This window comes from Pempheris klunzingeri, chromosome 7, assembly GCF_042242105.1.
Source record: "Pempheris klunzingeri isolate RE-2024b chromosome 7, fPemKlu1.hap1, whole genome shotgun sequence".
In the NCBI taxonomy this organism is placed as follows: domain Eukaryota; kingdom Metazoa; phylum Chordata; class Actinopteri; order Acropomatiformes; family Pempheridae; genus Pempheris; species Pempheris klunzingeri.
Genome location: NC_092018.1, coordinates 12,764,123 through 12,786,963, shown reverse-complemented (window position 1 = coordinate 12,786,963; position 22,841 = coordinate 12,764,123). Strand labels below are relative to the sequence as shown.

General features: G+C 40.7%; 2 protein-coding genes across 5 annotated transcripts; one reads left to right on the top strand and one right to left on the bottom strand.

The window, feature by feature from the left end:
• coq2 (coenzyme Q2 4-hydroxybenzoate polyprenyltransferase) lies at window positions 1–22,841 on the top strand. 4 transcript variants are annotated; one of them, XM_070833342.1, is made up of 8 exons: window positions 1–75; window positions 18,105–18,477; window positions 19,031–19,197; window positions 19,450–19,571; window positions 20,392–20,477; window positions 20,590–20,723; window positions 21,395–21,583; window positions 21,846–22,841. In XM_070833342.1, exons 2-8 carry the CDS (start codon window positions 18,153–18,155, stop codon window positions 21,999–22,001), a joined length of 1,179 nt encoding a protein of 392 aa, XP_070689443.1. In that variant the 5' UTR covers window positions 1–75; window positions 18,105–18,152; the 3' UTR covers window positions 22,002–22,841. The 4 variants fall into 4 exon arrangements, with proteins under 4 accessions (XP_070689443.1, XP_070689442.1, XP_070689444.1 ...); XM_070833341.1 differs by lacking the exon at window positions 1–75 and adding an exon at window positions 17,563–17,610; XM_070833343.1 differs by lacking the exon at window positions 1–75 and adding an exon at window positions 17,586–17,633.
• On the bottom strand, window positions 725–16,489 carry LOC139203607 (zinc finger protein 462-like). Its single transcript, XM_070833425.1, has 10 exons — window positions 16,406–16,489; window positions 10,459–15,440; window positions 10,076–10,365; window positions 9,865–9,983; window positions 9,328–9,453; window positions 8,971–9,214; window positions 4,876–5,018; window positions 4,117–4,340; window positions 2,365–3,571; window positions 725–1,438 (listed from the first exon to the last, which is right to left on the bottom strand). The coding sequence occupies exons 2-10, from the start codon at window positions 15,433–15,435 to the stop codon at window positions 1,296–1,298; spliced, it is 7,473 nt and encodes a 2,490-aa protein (XP_070689526.1). The 5' UTR covers window positions 15,436–15,440; window positions 16,406–16,489; the 3' UTR covers window positions 725–1,295.

The window sequence follows — 22,841 nt, the reverse complement described above, 5'->3', positions numbered from 1 at the left end:
GACCAGGAAGCGGTGTCCTCTTACACTTGGATGACAACAATGTGTCGTAACCACGGGCGAGCATGCCGCCTTCAGGTGACCCTCCAGGGCTCGTATTTCCGCGTTCCAAGCTCCTGTCATGGTTTGTTGGCCCCACTTGTGAAAAATCCTATCCTTACCTTTATCCTCAAACGGTTTTTGTGACCCCACATGGCTATTTTATGCCCATAATTATTAAATATTTGCGTAAATCCACACACGTCAAAATTCGGTGCAGTAATAGCGTTAACTGTTAGCCGTACAGTTTGTGGAAATGTTAGCTTTAAAGGTTTGTTTCGCCCCAGAGAAGCATTTTATCATTTGAGGCAGACAGCAAACATCTGTGGCATAATGTAAACTCATTAAAAAGACACAACCATCCCCTGGAGAACCGGTAAAATGTTTTTTCCCCTCTCTAAAGTTAGCAAAATGTCTGTATGTGGATCCATGCTAACGGCCCGAGTGCGGAGTTCACGAACGGCTACACGTTAATTTGCCTCACGATTAAATTGAGATAATAATATCGAAAAAATATTACTTGTAATAATCTAACGCCAATGACAGTGGTGACAACTTAATGAGCTTTGTGATAAAATAAATTGCTTGTGCAGTTTTCCATTGCTCGAAATAGTGGATTAAATGTCTCACCAGCAAATAAAGACACGTTCGTTTTATTTATAACATATTTTATTTATAAAAGGTCCAAAAGTAAACAGAAATGTATTATTTCCATGGAATATCAAACTAAATACCCTTACTGAAACTGTTAACAGTCTAAGCTCGGTACCAATGTACACAACAATTTTAGATTCAAATACCGACACCACCTGAAGGCATCACAAGCATTTCCACAGGTGATGGTGATGAGGTGAGTTCAGGTCTGTCGCAGAGTTCACAGTGTTGATTTTTGCATGTTCTACAGCAATGACCTCTGATTACTCAACCTCCCTTCTTATAAACTGAAAAAAATGAGGATATTTGCATGTTAGTTATTCACGGATATCCATAAGAGTCTCTCCACAAAACAAATCTAAATAAGATATCAATGGGTCCTGAAGTTCAATTTATTGAATTGAACAAATTAAATCACAAGCAATGAGCTGTGCCATAAAATATTTCATTAGGAAAGGTTTAAAATCTATAAAACATGAAAAATTAGAGACCAGGTTGTTCAGAAATACATAATACAGTAAGAAAGCGGAGGACGGTTCAGTAAAATAAAATCTTGCTTCCCACAGTGGAAACCTTTGCTACCGTCCATAACATAAAGAAAAATGTTACATTCCATGTCGCATGACGTGACACTCCAGCTCAGAGCTGTTCTTGAGGTTTCGTCCACAAAACCCGCACGTAAACAGTTTCTTCTCCACAGTTGTTGGGTGCGGGAATTCAGCGGCTTCATCCATAACTGTGAGTGTACCTGAAGAACAAGAGAGATGAATTTAGGCTGGTTGCAAACGTAACTTTGGCTGCAGCCCAAAATGATTCCCATTAACAACTAATAATATTTTTCTATTAACCAATCAATCATTTAGTCCAGTGTTTCCAGTCACGCCCCTGTTTGCAGAAAACATCTAAAACATGCAGGGCACTGGGCCTCCAGGAGCAAGTCTGAGAAACACTGATTTAGCTTATAAAATGTCAGAAAATAGTGAAAAATCTCCATTACAATTTCCAGATGACTAAGACGACATCTTCTTGTTTTGGGTGTCTTAGCAGTACAAACCTAGAAAATATTCACATATTTACCACAAAATAAAACAGAGAAGAGAGGAATTTTGAAAGACTTGTATTTTCCCAAGCCACTGCAAAAAAGGTATCTACTTTATGAAATATATGGCATGACTGTCAATGCATTTGATATATACTGTAGGTAGAAAGGCAGCCTGTTGTGTTGTATCTCTAGACATGAGTGCTGCAATGAATAATCAATTAGTTGTCAAGCACTAAATGAAATCGCCAGCTTTTTTGATAATCGAATAATTGCTCTGACTAAGTGAGAAAAACAAAAAAATCTCAGATTCCAGATTTTTAACATTGACATGCAGGTAGTTGTGTGCAGGCTTACATGGAGAACAATGGGTGCAGGTGTTTTGATGTGTTGCCTTTCACTGAGCATCCAAACTCTTGTTCTGTCGATTTAGTTCAAAATCATTTAGATTCATTATGATCAATTCAGTATCTTACTATTCAATTCAATTAAATCATTTTATCGTCATGTAGAGTTAAAAACAAGTTTCACCACACAGTTGAATTCTTGCTTTGCCCTTTCACCTTCAATGCCTTTTCAGGATTAAAAAAAAAAGGAGATAAATAAACAGCAGCTATGCAGTAGGGGTAGCTTACCTTTAAGCACATGTGGATTATCAGCGACCTTCATCATGTCACCCTCCTCATGTTCCTGATTTGTGCATCGGTTCTTTTCGGTGATCATCTCATCCAGACCATCATTCTGATCTTCCTCCTTGCAGCAACCAAGCGGCTGCATTTCCTCTTTGAGATATTCATTCTCCAGCACCGGCATTTTCCCATAAGGGTCCGTTCCTTCCTCCTCATTTTCCAGGTTGTGCACTTGCTCCTTTTTGCAGTTTGTAAATGAGACGCCTGAGCTCTCCTTATGGCTTAACTTGTTGTGCAGAGTTAACAAATGCCTTTGAGCTGTTAAACTCTTTTGAGCCCTGATGTCATTTGCCTGCATATGATTTCTCTGTCCCTCCATGTTAACTTGATTTTTTCGATTGTGGGCCAAAGAGATGCTGCCCTCTTCATCTAGTAATGGGACATCATTTGGTGCATCATCTTCAGCCTCCGTCTCCATGTCCTGTTCCACCTTAACCGTTCTACCCTCATCTGCCTTCTTGTGCAACTTGCAAAAGCTGCTGTCCCTGTCCAGCAGTAGGATGCGACATAATATATCATTTTCTACCCTGGCCTCGATGTTCGTCATGCCATTCTGAAGCTCCTTAACATGTAGCTTGTGGGCCTGTGTGTTTTCACATATTTTATTGTATTCTGCTGAGGTCCCCACTGCTGCCTCCTCTTTTTGTTGAGTGAACGTTACACTGCCATCCAGTCTGGGATGGGTATGGTTCTCATTTGTCTGCCTCTCTTTCTCCGCACCATTGCTATCCTCAAATTGGACATCTGCATTGTTCCCTTCACCAACATTTTGTTCTACTATAGTTTCCATCGTCTGCCCTCTTGCAGCGTCTGCCAAGAGCTCCGTCCCTGCTTGTTCCTGTGGGTCCTGCTCATGCATCTCTTGGACAGTAGGTGGACTTTCTTCATTTGTGCTCCTTCCGTCCCGCCGTTGCTTGTGAAATGCCTCCTTGATCTGTGAAATCTCCCTGATGTTATTTCCTGCCAGGTTCTCAGCGCTTGTTTCATGCTGCACTTCATTACAGTCTGTGACAAATTCCTCTGTTTTAATATTCTCACAGTTGTTGTGCTCCGAATTGGACAAAGGTTCCTCTTGTTCTTCTGGCATCCTACCAATTCTCGCCTCTAACTGATCAAGGCTGACCTGACCCACAAGCTCATGATTCCTCACAACCTGCACAAAAGAAAAACAAAAAAACCATCAAACTACAAAAATACTAGAATCCAATTTCCTCCACAAGAAACATTTCCAGGGGCCCAAAAACCATTTAATGAAACCAAGACCCCGTGTTTCAACTGTAGTACTAAGCAGTAGTAATAATAGCAGCCACCTGGAAAGAATGCAGGTTTAAGGTGCTTATTCACTTGTCAGCCCTGGAAGCTTCGTCTACTGTTTTTACACAGTCTATGTCCAAGATGCATGTTAATACCATGTATAAACAGAGCATTAGCTTCTAGTTCCTGCTGCTTTGGTGGAAAACAGGACTGCAGTTTCACACCTGCAGTTACCTCTGAGCCCTTAAGAGGTCAGTGATTGAATTGTATTTCCTATAATGCATTTTATTTCTATCAGCTACTGAAAATGCGAAACAAAGAAGCTGTCTATGGCTCCCTTCACTTTTTCCAAATTCCAGTACATTCAAAGTGGATGAGTTATTATTCCTTCAGGCACAAAGGAATTCCAGTGATGCATAGAGGGTTTTAGCTACAAATCCTCACCTGATGCTTATCACTCAGGTGTGCCTCCAAGTCGCTCAGCCGAGTACAGTCAAAGTAGCACAGCCGGCACTTGTAGGGTTTGATGTCATCGTGCCTCATCATGTGCAAACAAAGGTTTTCAGCACTGCTGCTTGTGAAAGTGCATTTGTGACAGCGGAAGACAATGCCTTGAAGGTAACGGGACAGCTTCGGGCGACGCACCTCTATTGGCACGACACGCTCCTCTGAAAACAGAAGGAACAAAAACACTGAACCTAACGTGACAAATAAGGGTCATCAGTGGGTGGGAACACTGGCTCAGAATCAACACCAGAAATTATTACTACACTGGACATCTGGGACATAACACTTCATACAGGATTTCAGTGCTTTAGAATCAGTGTGTCGCATTACATAGAGGACATTGAAATAAAACGCATGTTTTCCATAAAAACATTCATATAAAACACAAGGAACACGAACATCCATAATAAAGAGGAGTGTCCTATGTACACGGACAGCCAAACACAAAAATATCACATGAATGATAGAAAACACACAGCTACACATATTACAGCTAAGTTATGTTAAAAGCCACGCAAAGTCAATTTACTGTTACATTTCATTAGTTGTAAGGTTATCCGTAGTAGCTTACTTATAATTTAGTACACATAACAAAATTCCATGACTTTTTCAAAATGTTCAAGGATTTTACAAATTCCATGACTTTTCCAGGTTTTCCTTGATGATCTGCTGAATCCTGTTCAGCATCTAACCTACCACGATGCAAGATGATGTGATCGATCATGTTATTCTTGTTCTTGGTCTGGTAGAGGCAGAAAGGACAGCGGAGGTCCTTCTGATGAGTGGGTTCTGACTGGCAGGCAGAGTGACCCATCTTCATGTGCATTTCAAGGGTTTTCCTGATGAAAGCAGGAGAAATAAAAGTGGGGAGAAAGCAGTTACAAAGTGTGCTGAATGTTAGGAGACAACCTTTGCTGCCACAAATATCTCAATTGAAACATTAAAGGCAAACTACAGAGACTGCCAACTCAGTGAACAGAAATTAAATTTCACTCTGACTTGAGAAAACTAGTGTTATGAGAATTGCCATCCAAGGACATGCTCACGAATTGCCAGACAGAGTGGCAATCGAGGGTGTGCTCTGCAACGGTGGGAAGCCTCATATCTACAAGGACAAGAAGAAGTTCTCACGCCAGTAGATGATCACACGATGTGTGAGAACTACACCCACAACGCCCATTATAAAACCTAACTGTATATGCTCACCAGATGAGCCTTTTACTCTGTAACCTCCATGATGTTGATGCGAAGCGCATGAAACAGGAAAAAAAATAATGTAAAATATTTGAAAAAATGGCAAAATAAATATGAGTTTAAGGGAAAACTGCAAGTAGGAGATTGCAGAGAATTACTGGCAAAGATTGAAACAAATACAAAGGGGAGTAAGATAAAAGCAAGAAAGGAAGGCCTTACAGAAGCCCAGGTGTGGTTAAACGAAGCACTCAGACAAGCTGGCCTTCAGCGCCAGAGGGAGAAAAAAGAGGGGGAGGAAAAGCAGAGACAGAGAGAAAAGGAGAAGGAAGCAGAAAGGGACATGAAAATTCCTAACCCTTATCCTGTGTTGTATTCTGCCCGAGATAAGCGAGTGCTGCTGTCTAGGCCTCTCCTGGGGAAAGTCACTTCAAAGTCCTCACCTCCAGGACCGTCCTCCTCCTCATCTGCCTCCCACCACTTGCCTCAATCATCCATGACTGCACAACCATCTCTGTCCGGGGTGGACACACCACACCGGACCCGAAGCGGTAATGTATACAATCCTTTACATTACCTCAGTCCAACACCACCAGTACCTAATCTAGGACTTAAAGATGCAGAAATGTTTCCTATGATAGAAATGCCAAATCCCAGAGCAGGACAGAGTAATCAACCCCCCACTGTCAGCGTGTATAGACCATGGACTGATGCAGATGTAAAAGAAGCTGCTGCTGGCATCGTCCATCCCAAATTAAATTTGGAAGAATTCCTAACAGAGATAAAGAGACTGTGTGACAGTTTCAGGCTGGACACAGTGGAGACTGAGAGAGTCCTGCGATGTGTTGTGAAACAGGATTGGTGTTTGGTGAAGGGGACGTGGGACCCCTTTGAAAATAACGTACCCATCTCGTTCGGACATGTGCAATACAATGAGAGGACAGAGGCATTGTATGGTAGAATAATCCAACACTACAGAGGACAGGCTTGTTACTCTAAAGTGTTGGAGTGCAAACAGGGACCAGAGGAATCAGTGCTAGTCTATTTCGATAGGCTGAGTCAGATTTTTGCAACTCACAGTGGTATACCTGTAGACTGTGCAGACACGAGTAATTACAACCTACAGCTAAAAAATGCATTCCTGCTCGGAATGCATCAACAAATCTGCAATAACATTAAAAAGCACCTCGTAGGATGGAGGAGTGCAGGGATTCAAACCATCAAAGATCACGCAGAACATGGTGAGGAACAAATGAATGTAAAGAAAAAGAAACTTAAAGCTAAAAGTAATGACACTTTTATTGTTGATGACTGTGATGAATTTCCCACTGATGAATATTATGATGTTTGTTACCGAGGAAATGATCAAAGAGGAGGAGGTGGACGAGGATGGGGACGAGGACACGGAGGGGACGGCAGATGCTACAATTGTGGCAAATTTGGACATTGGACAGAGGGCCAGAACACAGAGGGGGATCATGAGGAGGATGACGAGTGGCAACATGACAATGATCAGTCAGCAGAATCATTTTAGATTTGCAGCTATTTTTGATCCATGGGATTTCACATGTCTCAACAGGAGGGATGGTATCTGTGATAAATAAAACATTTACAATCTATGGTTATCAAAACTACTCCAAGACAAGGTACATTTCCTAAAGCAACCTACCATTTTCAATTTGTCTGTATGGATTTCATAGAACTAAACAAAAATTGAAGGAAAAGATACTGTTTGGTGATAATAGATATGTTCCCATATTCACATCCATGTTTTACTTTGTTTTCGTCTATCAGGGAAATAATGATTAGTTATTAGGGGCAGGTCCACTTCACAGGTACGATGGGATGACCAGCCTGGAGGTGGACAGTTTCTGTTCTTTTACGGATGTTCCCATACTCAAAGTTTCCAGAGTAGACAACAGCTATTTTTCTCATTGTGTACCGTTTGTGTGCAGTTAATTTTTGACATTATTGTGACCCTCTGGGAGTGCCATAGTGCGGTCGCCGGGGCAGCGGGACCGTAAGAGAATTTTCCTGTCCAGAAAGATTGATTGTTCTGCCAGACAGGTTTTTCGCTCTTACACTCCATGGGCTTTTGATATACATGTAAGGTAAAGTTCTTATATGTTACGTGGAAAGTTGCACTCTTGTGAGTGCAAACAGGAGGGAATGTTATGAGAATTGCCATCCAAGGACATGCTCACGAATTGCCAGACAGAGTGGTAATCGAGGGTGTGCTCTGCAATGGTGTGAAGCCTCATATCTACAAGGACAAGAAGAAGTAGATGATAACACGATGTGTGAGAACTACACCCACAATGCCCATTATAAAACCTAACTGTATATGCTCAACAGATGAGCCTTTTACTCTGTAACCTCCATGATGTTGTTGCACTGTCAAACGCTCCTCTTACATGTAAGATTAAACTTTGTTATAACTTTCAAGCAGGCTCCAATCTCCTCTACCTAAAGAAGAAGTCTTATGACAACTAGTTTCAGATTCAACTTTTGGCAATTTGAAAGATAAGCAGGTGAAACACTCACATGCTCTCAGTACACGGCCGACTATTTCTGCATGAATGTGATGTTCAAATGATAATCAGTTTCTGAATAGGAAATGCTCATGTAAACGTTCTCTGCTCACTTTTACATATGTATAAATACATATACAGATATGAACTGTGTCCAAAAAGCACTTTACAACAGAGTGTATTATGCTGTTGTTTTCAATTGCCTTTGGTTGTTGTTTTTGGTCTCAATATTAATTTTTAGAAATTGATCTTGTAAGTTTTATTATCTTATTCTTTTTCTGACCACTATTTGTGCCTTTTATGCTACCTATGCCACAGGCCTTTTTCACAGCAGACATTTAGACTTGTCCTAGTAGGAAAAGCACAGGCGTTGTTAGTAACATTAACGATGGCTCTGTCTCAGTAAGCTGTGACAGTGAACCAGCATGCATAAGGCCAGCAACCTGTATGTAGGGGAAAGGGTGACAGTTCTCAACAGACAGAAAGAGGGCTACACGCTGCAACTACAGTATTGGAAAACCCAATATGTTCATCACTCTGCTCAACTTCTTCGATAAACAACGAATAAACTGCAATTAACGGCGGGGTCTGTGTGAGATTACTCACACCTGTACAGGAAATACTGGAAAAATTGCCAATTCAAAGAGCATTTTAGATATTTAAACAAAATGAAGAAATGACCTAAAGAGTTTAAACAGCATATTATGATGCAGCAGCCAAAATAGATGATAAAAGATGATAAGACAAATATATCTTCTTAAATGTTTCTTCATGTATGCTCACCATCGCTACTGCATAAACCAAAATTCCTGAGTGGTTATTTTTTAACAGGGTTTCCACTCCCATGAAGACACTTTTGGCCATGCCCTGTCTGTTAAATCTAATTTAATGCTACCTGGAAAAATAATAACACCACATTTTTGTTATAAAGGTTGATTATGTTATATTACTGTAATTGATTTTAACAGCTGAACTGATTTTTAGCGACACAGTAAATGAAGTGCAATCATAAGGAGAGAAAACGTTCACATTTCAAACAAGGAAAATACTCACTATGGTTATAACTTACCTTAAACCAGTGAAAAAGTTGCAGTCCTTACACCTATGGATCTTCTTTCCATGGCGATTTAAGTAATGTCTTCTCATACTAGACAGGTGTCCAGTGTTGAAATTGCATATCTCACAGTGATGCAGACCGTTCTTGTGTAAATTGGTTTCTTGCATGTTATCTTTAGATGTAGCACCAGTCTGCGCCATCAGGTTATACTGGCTCAGCTGCCGCTGCACATCTGGGGGCTCCAAGTAGAGCGATTCTGTCAAAATATGACAAATAAGTCTTCATATGGCCACGAAAAGTGTATATTTAATATACATGTTGACAGTTTATACACATTCCGATTTATAAAACATGATAAGAATGACTTGCTTTTAGTTATTTCCTGCTCTTTATCAGGTTCGGGCAGATTGTTGAAATCCTCTGATGAGCTATCGTCGGCGCTCTGAGCGCTCTCCTCATCTTGGTTGTCAGTCTCAGCAGGATCCATAATAACATCTTGGATTGGCAGCAGCAAAGACAGAAAAACATTACCCACAGCCTCTCCTTTTTTTCTTAACATAGAAACACATTCAGTGGGACTAGTTATAATAAACAGAGGTCATTTTGGAGGATGTAGTTTGCGGTGCTGTTGTTGGATTATGAGGAAAAGACAAAAGTCTCTAATATTTTGTCTATTATCAGATGAGCTTCGTGGACCTAATAAACTGACAGCTGAGTGTGTACTAGTAACCTGTAACAGCTTATTTTACAAACATCTACCAAGATGTCCTTGAATGTGTCACATATTGATCAAGCCTACCTACAAATTTTCTGATAATTGATGATGCACATGATACCATTACCGGTTTATTTAGGTTTTTTATTATTTTATGTTAGGTGATGTTATGTTATATACAGGTTACTCACCTTTATGTTTCTTCATAAAATGACTCCTCCACAGGCCCATGACGGTGGTCCGATAGGAACAGAAGCTACACAGGAAAGGTCTCTTGGGCCCTGGTTTGTAGACGACGTATTTGTTAATGCTGTTGAGATAATGGTGAAAAATATATATTCAGTCAGATATTAAAATATGTATCTTTTTATATTTTCCCAGATCGTCAAAGTTCCCTCTTACTTGCGCTTTGATATTGAGGTAGGCAGGTTGTCCAGTTTCTTGATGGCTGCGAGCGCCGCATGGCTGCGCTCATGGGAACGCAAACCTTTCAGTGACATGAATCTCCGCCCACACTGTTTGCAAGTGTGTTTGTCTTCGCTCGATTCCGGCTCTGGTTGCGCTGGCTCAGTGGGTTTTGAAGGGGACGACAGAGGGCTCTGTGGCAAAGTGAAGGTCTGTACTGGTACCACGTTCCACTTTGCCAGTTCCTCCACAGTTTCGAACATGGGCAGTTCATCTTGCTTAAAGATCTGAAAATTAAACACAGCAATGATCAGCGTGTAGCTACAGCATGTGGGAAAAGGATGAAGAGTCTAAATGAGCGCACTGTAGAGTGAACTTACTTTGATGTATTCGGCTGCAGGTGGTGTGGAGAGGAGCGAGGGCTTTGTCGTTGCCTCCTTTTTCTTCCCCTTTCTGTGGTTGTCCAGGTGATAATGCAGCTTTCTAATCCCATTCATTTGTTTCTGGCAGAGGGTACATTTGTAAAGTCCTGTGCTCCTTTGCGATCCTTGTGATAAGACAATGAAGTCCAATATACAATCCCTGCTATGAAAAGTACTATAATGAGCAATGAGTAGCTGAGATGAGTCAAACATTAAGTCTGGACACATCTTACATTTGACAGGTTCACTTTTCTCAGATTCATCTTCACACAGGTGGCTGAACTTCTCGCGATTACCTTTGTTATATTTCTGCAGCAGCTTGTATGTGGTGAACGCATCAAATTTGTGAGTCTTCTTGTAGTGACAATACAAGTATTTTCGACACATTCCTGTATAGGTACAAATGTGGCATTTGTACACTGCCTCCTTGTTCCGTGCTGACGGCGCGTTTGATTGGCATGCCTCAGGAGCGCCCAACTGGTGACTGAAGCTGATTTCTTTGGTTCTCACTGCTGAGGTCTTGTTTTTTAAAAAGACAGCCTCCAATGATGAGCCCTGAGACCCGTTATGAGGTTGTTTTTCAGTTTCAGATTCAGCTGACTGTTCAAAAGCTGCTGCATCAGGCTGGTTGTGATCCCTCTCACAATGGATTTTCAGTGTCTTCAATGACATGTAAATTAGTGGACATTTTTTACACATGTACCCTCTTTCATTACAACCTTTTCCCACGTCACATCCGACCATGTTGGTTAGAAGTATTTCATCTGTTTGAAGTTCATCTGCCCTGGCAATGACGGCTGGATGCCTCATTTGGCAGTGCGTGAGAATGCCATGGTAGCTTGTATTCACATAAGGACAACGTGGACACCTGTAGAATAACTTCTTGTTTTCCTTTGTCGTCGTGCTAGAGTTACATTCCTCAGAAGTCTTTTCTGGTTGCAAAATTAAGGGGGTGTCAGCAGATGATGGTGCTGGCTTCTGGTGGACCTGGTTGTATAGTGGTGCAAAGTATTCTAAGTAGCTTTCCTTTCCATGTTTCTTAAGATAATGGGTTCCAAGACGCTTTTTCGTGAAATAGAGAGAGCAACACAGGACACACCTGTAGCACTCCAGAGCCTTCGAAACAGATGTAGTCTTGTGGCATACTTGCAAGTGTCGATTGAGCGCAATTTTTGTGCTGCAATTATAAGTACAGTGCGGGCACTTAATCACTGCATATATTTTATTACTTAAAAAGGAAGCCTTCGATAGTGATCTCTGATTCTTTTTGGTCATGAATTGATTGTTTTTACTCGCAGCTGAGAGTTTATGAGCTGATTTGAGTGTCTTTAGCACTGGATTTGCCACAGTCTCATTGTGGTACTCCTCGCAGTGTTTGTTCAGCTTCTCCAACGTTCTACAGATTTTTGGGCAGGTTTTACACATGTGCCCAACGATTCTCAAATCAGTACCTTTTCTTTTCAAACAGTCATCCCACATTTGTAAATGTTTGTCATCCAGGTGAAGACTGTCTGCCCCGGATGCAAGGGCAGGATGCTTCATCTGGCAGTGCGTGAGGACACCTTGATAACAGGTATTCACGTAGGTACAATGTGGACACTTAAAGACATGCGTGCGTGTTTGGATTGGCACTAGCAGTTCTAGATGTTCATCTACATTTTCAATTGCAGCTTCTCTGTGTTTCATTCCGTAGTGAGTTTTGAGCCCGTGCTTGGTTTGAAACCAAGCAGGGCAGTAAGAGCACTTGAGCGTTGTGGAAGATGCCGGTTCTTGAGATGAATCAGACAAGTTGTCAAATTCAAGAGGCACTTGGTAGGTGTCGAACGACATTTCATCGTCTTCCTTTTGCCTGCTTGCACTGGACTTCTTTCTACTGATGACATCCAGCACTGAGCCGTCTTCTTTCACAGACCAAGGATGAACAGCACGGCAGTGGCGTGTGATGCCTGACATTGAGCTGCTTTTAAATGAACATGCTCTACATGAGTACGTCTTGGTTTCATTTTGTCTGGATCTTTGAGTTGGTGAGCTGCCGTCAGTGTCATCAGCGCCAAGAACACCACCACCACCACCAGTGTGGATCATTTGAGGTTCCTTCCTTTTAGGTTTGGATGTTTCAGGACCAACATATAACCAAGTAGTTATGTACTCAAGGCTTGGTCTACGTCCTGGATGTTTGCCCTGGTAGTGTTTATAGAGTGCTGCTGCTTTTTGGTGGGAGAAAACACACAAATCACAGTGATAACCTGTCTGTAGAGTTCCTTGTTCAAAACCTGCTCTCAAAACATCTGTGACTGAGTATTTTGCCTTGTGGGTTGTCCATATGTGTCTCTTCAAAAGAAACACATATTGGGTGCTGTAGTCGCATCTATAGCACTGAATGGTCCTCTCCGTTTGCCCGGCTCTCATCGAGGGTGATGCTAAACTTTTGCCAAGTTTTGGTTTTGGCTTTGTGTTTTTCTTTTTATTCCCTGTTTTTCCAAAGGATGCATGACTGACTTCTTGGTTTGCAGGTGCTTTTAGGTGCGATTTCTTTACCTTTTCGAGAACCATAGAAGTATGAAGACGGACTTGTTCACTCTTAACAGTAAATGTTGGATGTTTTTTCAAGTAATGCTGCACTACTTTGTTCACAGTGCTCTGCCTGTAGTTGCAAAAGTGGCAGAAAAACATGTCTTCATCACCTTCATTCATAAGAGGAAGGGGACGATGTGTAGAAAAGCTTGACTCCTCATGTTGAGATTTTGATTTTTCAATTTCTTCATGAATCAAAGCTGTATATTTAATAACACATTCTATACTGGTTTGAATGTTCTGGTGAACTTTGACTTGGTGGTTCAATACTCCCTTCACAGATGGATTTCCATAGTTGCACTTTTGGCAGTAAAACAAGTTTTCTGCACATGCATAAGCATTCGATTCCTTCCCCGAAGCATCTACTGCTTCATCCTCTTCGTGGCGAAGCTCTTCACTTTGAAGTTTCTTTTTCTGCACCTCAGCACTATACTGTGAGATCAGGTCAATACAAGTTAGTACCTCCATTGCATGCTTTGCGTTCTGATGACCAAGAACACTTTTGACGTTGGCATTTGAATAAGTGCAAAACTGGCAGTAAAATAATCTATTTGGTGAACTGCTGGATAATTCCCTGTTATCTTTAGTGGATGACTGCTTTCCTTTACTTCTGTCTGCTGCAGACTCTTCGTTTTGGCAGACTTCTGATGCGCGCTTGCGACTTCTCAAATAAATTGAATTCTCCTTTTGCTCAGCTTTATCTTCCACTTCCACAGAAGAATCTGAGATCCGTTTTAGAGGTGTGGATTTTTCTATTACTGTAACAGAGTTCTGAGACGTATCAGGCGTCAGATGTGATGTTGTGTGTGACGTGACACAAGCTGATTGTTTGATTTTATCTATTGTGACTGCTTCATCCAGGTGGCATTTTTGGTAGTGGACATGCATAACAACAACTGACTTATGACTAAACCTGCAGATGTTGCAGTGATACAAGGCCACTGATGCTTCTTTCGAGGAGAGATGTTGAGGTGAGGATGCATCTTTGGCTTCCTTACATGGAGTATGGGGACTCTCAGGTGAGGACCCTCCTGGGCTTGGTGCCTTTTCATGTGTATTTAGCTGCAACGATCCCTCTTGGCATATTGTCACAGAATATCTACAATACATCAAGGAATTATCCACCTTATGGGTTGGGTGCTTTTCTTTGTGATGTTCTTCCAAGGCCTTCAATTCATTGGTGGCAAACAGACACACAAAACATTTGAAACCCAAATTGAGATCACATGATTGCATCTTGAATACATCTGGGGCCTCTGGGTGATTTTCAGCGTAGTGTCTCTTGAGGTCAGCTACATTTAAAAAGTCAACTGGACACTCCAGGCAACGGAAGTTGGCACTCTGATCGCTCGGATCCTGAATGTAGGCAGTGTTATACCTTACGTAAGGGTGGTCGTTGTTATAATGGGTATACATACATGTGATGTCCACATCACTGTATTCACAGTGCTTACAAAAATAAACTTCTGGGCTGTCTGTGTCTCCATTAAGAATATTCCCCCTCTTTTCATCTTCATTTTCGCTAAATTCAAATGAAAACTTTGAACAGTTTGATGATTGTTGTTTACTTGCTTTTGCTCTCTCAGGAAGCTCTTCTTTGTTTAAGTTAGCTTTTTTGGCAGGAGGACTTATTGTTGGTCTCAGGTCAGTAAATAGAAGGTGGTCATCTAGCAAAAATTGTTGAGAACCATATTTAGAGACAATATCAATCGTGGGCTTCGCAGTGACTTTGAACACACCGCTACCACTTGGACTTGGTCTTGGTGGAGACTCTTGCAAAATTAGTGCTCCTTTGGTGCCATCTAGAACTGCAGAACTATCTGCCAATGTCACTGGGGATCCAGATGATGCTGCAAAGTACTTGGTGATGATCTGTAATGGCCTCTTCTTTGCTTTCAGATCCTTTGAGGATTTTTGTGTGTATTTAGTTTTTGAGGTAGACTTAATTGAAAAAAAGGAGGTAATTGCGTTTGCTCCTGCCTTGCACTTGTTTGTTTTGGTTTCTGTTTTTTCAGAAATGATTTGATTTTCTATCATGCTCCACTCCTCAGGATTGGTTGAACATCGTTTTTCATGTTCATTTACAACGCCCGGACTACAAGATTTAAAATCACAGTGCTGGCATTTGAAATTATTTTCTGAATTGTTTCTATAGCTGTCAGCATTGGCCCCAGTGGATTTTAAACCTGCTTGTATGAGAGCAGATTCCACATCAAAGAGATGCACCTGGCTGAGGTGCTCGAAAAGGTTGACTTTGGATTTGAGGATGAGTGTACAGTGGTTGCATTGGAGAGACTTGGTCTTTAATTCTCGAGTGGCAGCTTGATTGAGTGCCATGTGATCAGAAGTGGAAACGTCCATTAGATCTGGGGGAGGAGGGTAAATAACAGATAGAATACAATTTCAGTATAATATTTAAATACGTTGTATCAAGTTTTAAGTTTAACAGCTCAAGAAGGTGCACTTGTCACTTTAGAAATAAATGGTGGGAATTGAGTGTATTGAGTGGTACAAATGAATATATTAGCTCACAAATTTAATTATCCCCTTTGTTTTTTTTGCAGTAACGGTGCTTTTCTTTATATATCTTTATATTCTTCAAAACTCTCTGTTACAGCGATCAGTTCCTCTTGACTGAAGGAGGCGTCACCATCGTCTCTGAAGCTGAGGGGAGTAAAAACTCTCTGAGCTGCAAATGTGAAGGTCATCTGGCTGAATTCCCCACTTGCCTTCAGATAAGAGGTATTTCATGGTGTCCAATCTAATGCATTGGATTGGATGCCAAACCCCAACAAAAACACACAACTTGACAATAAATCCTTTGCTGCTCATTTCATCTTTGTACATCCAGTGTGCAGGTGGTGGGCCAACCTCACAGTGTCAAGCACTAAAGGTCTAGTTTTGCTTCTTTTTCAGAAAAAAAAATATTGCTAGTGATGGTCCATTTTGTTAAGTTGACTCAACCTGGGTTAACACAGGAAGTTTTTAGGATATTGTTGAGCCAGCTAACCAGAGAAAGCCTGTCTATGTCAGATATGGTAGTACACCCCTGGACACTTGTCTGTTAATTTAAGTGCACTACTGAAGGTTTTAAGGAGGAACTTAAAAACGATTAAACATTGGCATTGGCTCAAGTGTCAAAGGAGGCCCAATTGAACAGCAGCACAAATCAAAGCATAAACTAGTTTGATGCGTACAACAGGAACGGAAACGGGCACCACACAGCCCCTTCACTGACTAAACTAAGGCGAACTCTTTAAACAACACGACCACATCAAGTGCACAAACTCGCCTCACTAAAACACCCAGTACTCACACGTGTTGTACTCACGCGTGCAGACAAACACGAGGCCTCGGACTCAATGTTTTGAATCGCCGATGTTGATAATGTAATGGGTGCCGCACGTTTCCGCCATTTTTCCCGCGAGTAAAAGTCTTCACATTTCGTCCTTCCGCTGCTACAACAACACCACAGTTCAGCTGCAACTCAACTTCCGCCCAGAGTCACGTCGCCTTCACAATAAAACTAATCAGAGGAGCTCGGCGGGATGTAGAGGACACGTTTGTCTGTAACTGCTGAAATATTAAATTACCAGCCAATTTGGCAGTCCTCACCGTTTGTGGAGAGAACCGTCTCCCGTATTAACAAAACTATGATAATACATTTTTCAAAATGTATTTTATCGTCGTTTATGTTGTAGCATGTGGCTCATTTATTCATAACATCATTACTGAGAGCAGTTCTAATATTCTTCTTAGTCTGAATTATTCTTAGGAAAGGAAATACAAATATGAAAATGCAATATGCAATATATCCACTGCATGTAGCTAGTTTCTACAATTAAATGAAATTGACACTCACAATTGCACATTACTTTTAAGTTATAATGACTTCAAAGCTTTCACAGTTTTAATTTCCCAGCAACTTGAATGTGATCGTAATCATTTTAGTGTCATGTTTTTTTTTAAAGATACTAAAGACACCGAGTAGGCTGCACTGCTCTTTGCTTACATCGGGTTACAAACTACTAGGCTTTTATTTTGAAAGCAGAAGGAGGAAGCGTCTGACCAGCCACTTCCTGTTTCGCACGATAGTAAACAGAAGTTTCACTGCGCTACTTAAACAAATACTTGAATTTAAACGCTCCTTTCGCCCCAGTCTAAAATAATATCTTTCCAGTTAGACAGTAAAAACGTTAACACTAAATAACAGATGAAAAAATATAACTATGACTTTACTCGCTAAGTTTACGAGTCTGCGAGTAAACGCACGAGGTGCTGAAGTTATAGCTAAGCTAGCGCTAACGGATTTAATTGTTTTTCGACATAGCAATATTAAACAACATTCCAGACAATCTGAAAAACCTTCCCAAAGATAAATTTGGACTGTCTGAGTTGTACATTGGTAACTGGCCGTTATACTGGCCACTCCCTGCCATTGGTTCCGGGCCCTGACCGTCTTTCCTCCGGAGCAATATATCCGGCGTACCATAACAGGGAAGGAAAGCAAAAGCAGCAGAGATTCTCCAACCACCTGTGTGTGTGGGGGGGGGGGGCAAGTGACCTGTAACATTTATATTTCCTCTACTGTAACCTACAGTGTATGTTTGTTTCACCTCTAACGTTATACGACGCTGTGTTCGCTTCAAGACAAGTTTACTTTAATTTAAATCCTTTGAAATAGAGAGTTAGCAGAGCTGTTTTTTTTGCCACCGTTCATTGCATATCCAGTATTAAGTCAATGATAAATTTAGTTCTTGTCGTTTTCAGTGTGGCTGTACTTGCAAGCTAGCTTACTTTTACCTATCGCAGCTAATATAAGCAGACAAGCTGATAAAATACTTAATAGCTGCAGCTGTACGCACACAAACAGCTAAAAGGGAGGCAGGTCTGTGACACATGAACATCTCAGTGTTTGTGCAGCTGATTCACTCCAGCACAAAAGGAATGCCTATTGTAGCAAACCAGTGCTCCTCTGTGAAAAAGCCAGAGTCAAACCATTGACTGTGCGTTTTTATTTGTGCGTTTAGGAGCTACATTTTCTGAGGAAAGGAAGATAATGACCTGAGAGAAGCATCATGTTCCCTGCCAAGCTGAACAGCCAGTTAACTCTGAATGCCCTGAGGAGGATTTACCATGGAGCTTACCACCCCTGTCTCTACTCCTTGTCAAACTGCTTCTTTCACATGGAAAGAAGGAGGACTAGAGATCGTCTCCACTCAGAGTCAAGTGTGTTGAGGAGAGAGTTTTACAGCCAGAGTGCCATCCGCCCATCGCTCAGACTACAAGAAACACAGCACTATGGGAGAAGATCATTCAGTTTATCAGCTGCTACAATTGTGAATTCAGCACCAGCATCTGTCCAGCCATACCTCCGACTGATGAGGCTGGACAAACCTATTGGTTCGTACATTCAGTTGTCATAGAGAGGTTGATACTGTATATGGTCGTAATATAGATATTAGTTTTTTAAAAGTATCATTGGGATTCATTCAGCATTATTTTCAGTGGTGATGCTCAGAATATTCTAATTTTTTTTGGAATAACTCACATTGTTGTGTAATAACCAATTTCTTCAGAATACAATAGTGTATTGAAAACTACGAATGACCTTAAGATACAAAAAACATTAACTTGATTTTCAGCTGCATTTTAAAAAGTGCATCTTAATGTTGATATTTGCTATCAGAGATATTCGTATCACTCTCAAAAGAACATATTAATACGCCCCTATATATAGATTTTGTTGAAGCTTAAAGTGTATCATTCTGCACACAACCATGCAAATCAAGCTGATGATATTTAACATTAGATCTATCTCTCTACATCTCCAGCTGGGAGTTCAACCAAAAGGTCCAAAAAATACATGAAAGCATACATTTTGCAGCACCATGTAAGTGGCAGAGAGTAAAATGCTTCATTTAAGGGCCCCTCAGCATTAGTCTGTGTCTTGTAGGCACATGGCTGCTGTACCTTCCGTGTACATGGAGCATCGCTCTGGCTGCTGACCCCGGGTGTCTGCCACATCTGGGCATCCTCACCCTGTTTGGTACAGGTGCCCTGCTGATGAGAGGAGCGGGCTGCACCATCAACGACATGTGGGATAAAGACTTTGACAAGAAGGTACATGAAACTGATGTAGCCATTCATACAGCAGCTCAGTTTTTTACCAACTAGGTATTTCATCAACAATCTCATCTTCTGCAACTTATAACACTAAATTCTCTTAAGTAGAAATCCTCTGTGATAATTCATGTTCATAACTATAAATACAGTGTTTACAAAGCCATAATACCCAATAAGATATGCAGCAATAAGAATTACATTCCCAATATGAATTCTGCACTGATTGAAAGCAATTATGTTTTTGTGCAGGTAGCAAGGACGGCTACTCGACCCATTGCATCGGGAGAGATTTCTCGGATGCAGGCTCTAGTCTTCCTAGGAGGGCAGCTCTCTCTTGCACTCGGGGTTCTCTTGTGTCTCAACTATTACAGGTACCCAGTGATCTTCATGTTGTCATCAGATCTGTAAAGCGATCAGTTTGAACAGAGAGGATGGAGCAAATAAAAGCCTGCTGAACTTGGGGCTTAATTTCTTCATGACGACCATGAGGTCACCAATGGCAAAAAATAAGTAGAGTAAAGTTGCTTAAAGTATAAGTTAAGTGTGTCTCTAATCAGGAGCCCATGTGTACATTGACACGAGTTTTAATCATCCTCTTTGTACAGGCCACGAAGAGCTCCCTTTTTAATATTCTTTCAATGTAAGTGATGGGTGACAAAATCCACAGTCCCTTAAATGGGAAAGTGTCTTTCAAAGTTTATCTGATGTTAATTTGAGGCTTCAACAATCAGAGTTAGTCAAATCAAGTGGATACGTTCCAAAATCGATTTAGTGCAAAATGCCCTGTTTTTGTTATTATCCCTCCTCTGCAGCTCAGCATGGGAACACAAAGAGGGTATTTTGAATTAAAAGACTGTTACAGAAACTCACTGGATTTGTCAGACTGATGAAGCCTCACATTAGCTAAACTTTTGAATACAATATTTTTGCACTAAACAATAATTGTGGATTCCATCACTTACACTGAAAGTATATTTAATGGCTCCTATGAACTAGAGGAATGATTACAGCAAAGGAAACCTGTTTCAGTGATCAAATGGCCAACTAACTGTTCTCCTATCCTTTAAACCCACACTGATCAAACTTTTCACCCATCTCCTTTTCAAGAAATGTGTGTTAAATTGCAAAGTTGTTCATATTTTTATTGGCTCAACACTGTTCGACTCACAGTTTTCATGATGCTCTTCACAGCATAGCTTTGGGTGCTGCTTCATTATCTCTTGTTGTGACCTACCCGCTGATGAAGAGGATCACTTACTGGCCACAGTTTGTGTTGGGTATATACGAGCTATATTATAAACATTATACCATGATGTTATACATCTAAATGTTTTTGCTATAAAGTAAAGCTCACGTCAGCCTTAAACTCCTTTCTCTCCTCCTGTTTAGGTCTCACTTTCAACTGGGGAGCACTGCTTGGTTGGTCGGCTGTAAAAGGCTCCTGTGATTGGTCTGTGTGTCTCCCACTGTACTTCTCAGGAGTGATGTGGACGCTGATATATGACACAATATATGCTCATCAGGTGACGTAGGGGGCTCCACAGATCTACTCACTTCTTATTTATGTTCACTGTAAAGCTCTTATTTGCCCTTAAAATTATCTGGGTAGGGACCTTCTTGAAATTTTGTTTTCCATCATTTCATCAATACAGTTTAGTCAGTGGTGAGTAAAGAGTAGAGATGTGATATTAAGTTGGCCTGGCATCTATGATGGTCTTATTACTACAGAGAGAGAGATAGAGGTCATTGCAGTTAAATGAGGACAATCACAACCAATAGCAGCCAAATACAGCCAATGTTATTATTATAATGATGGTGGAATGTATTGATTTGGATATGCAAAAGAGAGCAAATAAATAGAGAAAACTACATATTGGTTTAATTTACGATGATAAGCAATTGAGAAAATACTATATTTGAATAAAAAAACCCAGATTAACAGCAGAAAATTAAAAGTAACCTGGACAGAGTAGGTTAAATACAGTTCCTCTTTGCAGTTCAAAGTACCGTGTTATAGGTATCTGTCTACAATGCAATCACACATTGTATGTGTGGGTTATTTTTGCCCATAACTAAAAATGTTCTGGCAAATAAATCTAGCATGACAATATTCCATGTTGATCAGGCACGTAAACCAAAATATATTATTTTAGGTATATCACCATCTAATCTCTGTTCTGTCTTTGATCAGCAGGATAAGGAGGACGACATCAAGGTAGGAGTCAAATCTACAGCTCTGAGGTTCCAGGAACAAACCAAACCTTGGCTGAGTGGCTTCACGGTGGCCATGATGTCAGGACTGGTTGCAGCCGGGGTCAATGCCGAGCAGACTCTCCCTTACTATGCTGTACTGTCCACGGTGGCTGTTCACTTAGCGCATCAGGTGAGGGACATTGCATGTGGTATTCAATGTAGTCTGAGTTCTCGCTGTCTAAAGGGTTAATTAGTACAATACATACGCTACAGTTTAATACCGTTATGTTCAGATGTGTGAGTTAGTGGTGTGAATGTGTATTTAATGTCCCTTTGTTTTTTTAAGAATCAGTAACAGGTTTTCTTAGTTCTTTCATCCTAACCAAACATAGGTCTCAAAAATGGGGCATTCCATTAAAACATGACTTTGATTTTGCTCTCCTCTCTTTTAGATTTACACATTGGACATTAACAAACCAGAAGACTGCTGGAAGAAATTTGTCTCAAACAGAAACCTAGGACTGTTGTTATTTTTAGGCATTGTTGCTGGCAATTTGTGGAAAGAAAGAAGAGAGACTTTGCTGCAAAATGAGGAAGCAGTCAGATAAGTGAGATAGTCGGTACAAATATTATTTTATTACATTTACAGTACATCACATGCTACATACTACTACTCTTTTTCACTCAAAAAGATGAACTGTAAACAGTGATTTTAACCCACACAGTAAAATATTTGGATAAATCCCTTTGTTCATAAAAAACATAATTAAGTTTGTTGATTTAAAAATTAACTCTCAGCTGGATATTGTTGAGTTATTATAAGTCACAATAAACAGGGACAGAATTGTGGACATTATAACGTGTCGTTGTTGCTAAAGCTGCATTAAGCAATTTTTACCACTAGGGAGCAGAAAGATTAAAGATTCAGGAGTCACTCTGGTTGTACAAGTTTGATCCTGTGAAATTCTTTAGCTGGGAGCTCCAATACAGAAAGGTGTGTGTGTGTGACCCATAAATGTAAAATATGAAAGATTTACAAGTTATGTTGTTATGTTGAAGCCTCTTATCATGTTACCTTGGTCTAGGACACAGAATGGAAGTCTGTCCAGATGAATGTGCGTTATAGGCTACAGGTGATATGGTTTGAACTTGTGTGTGGTGTGAACATGTGGGAGTGTGTGAACATGTGGGAGTGTGTGAACATGTGGGAGTGTGTGCTATTTGTTGAGAGGTGTTATGGGCTGAGGAAAGACACTGTTCATCAGTCTGCTGGTGTGTGTTTTTGAGAGTTTGTATGGTAGCACAGAACAAGCCTGCCCCAACTTTTAATTTGAATTAATTAAGCTGTAATTGAATTGTTGCTTTTACTCGAGTTAATTTACTGTAAGTGGTTGCTGAAACAAAGAAAGAAAATATTTCTGCTGACGGTAATGCACAATTCCAGAAAA

Coding starts and splice junctions, on each gene's coding strand:
- LOC139203607 (XM_070833425.1), bottom strand. CDS start 15,435: ATGGACGTTTCCACTTCTGATCACATGGCACTCAATCAAGCTGCCACT. Junction 10,366..10,458: donor CTGCAGCCGAATACATCAAA/GTAAGTTCACTC, acceptor TTTAATTTTCAG/ATCTTTAAGCAAGATGAACT. Junction 9,454..9,864: donor TTTTATGAAGAAACATAAAG/GTGAGTAACCTG, acceptor TGCCAATCCAAG/ATGTTATTATGGATCCTGCT.
- coq2 (XM_070833342.1), top strand. CDS start 18,153: ATGTTCCCTGCCAAGCTGAACAGCCAGTTAACTCTGAATGCCCTGAGG. Junction 18,478..19,030: donor GAGGCTGGACAAACCTATTG/GTTCGTACATTC, acceptor TGTGTCTTGTAG/GCACATGGCTGCTGTACCTT. Junction 19,198..19,449: donor ATAAAGACTTTGACAAGAAG/GTACATGAAACT, acceptor GTTTTTGTGCAG/GTAGCAAGGACGGCTACTCG.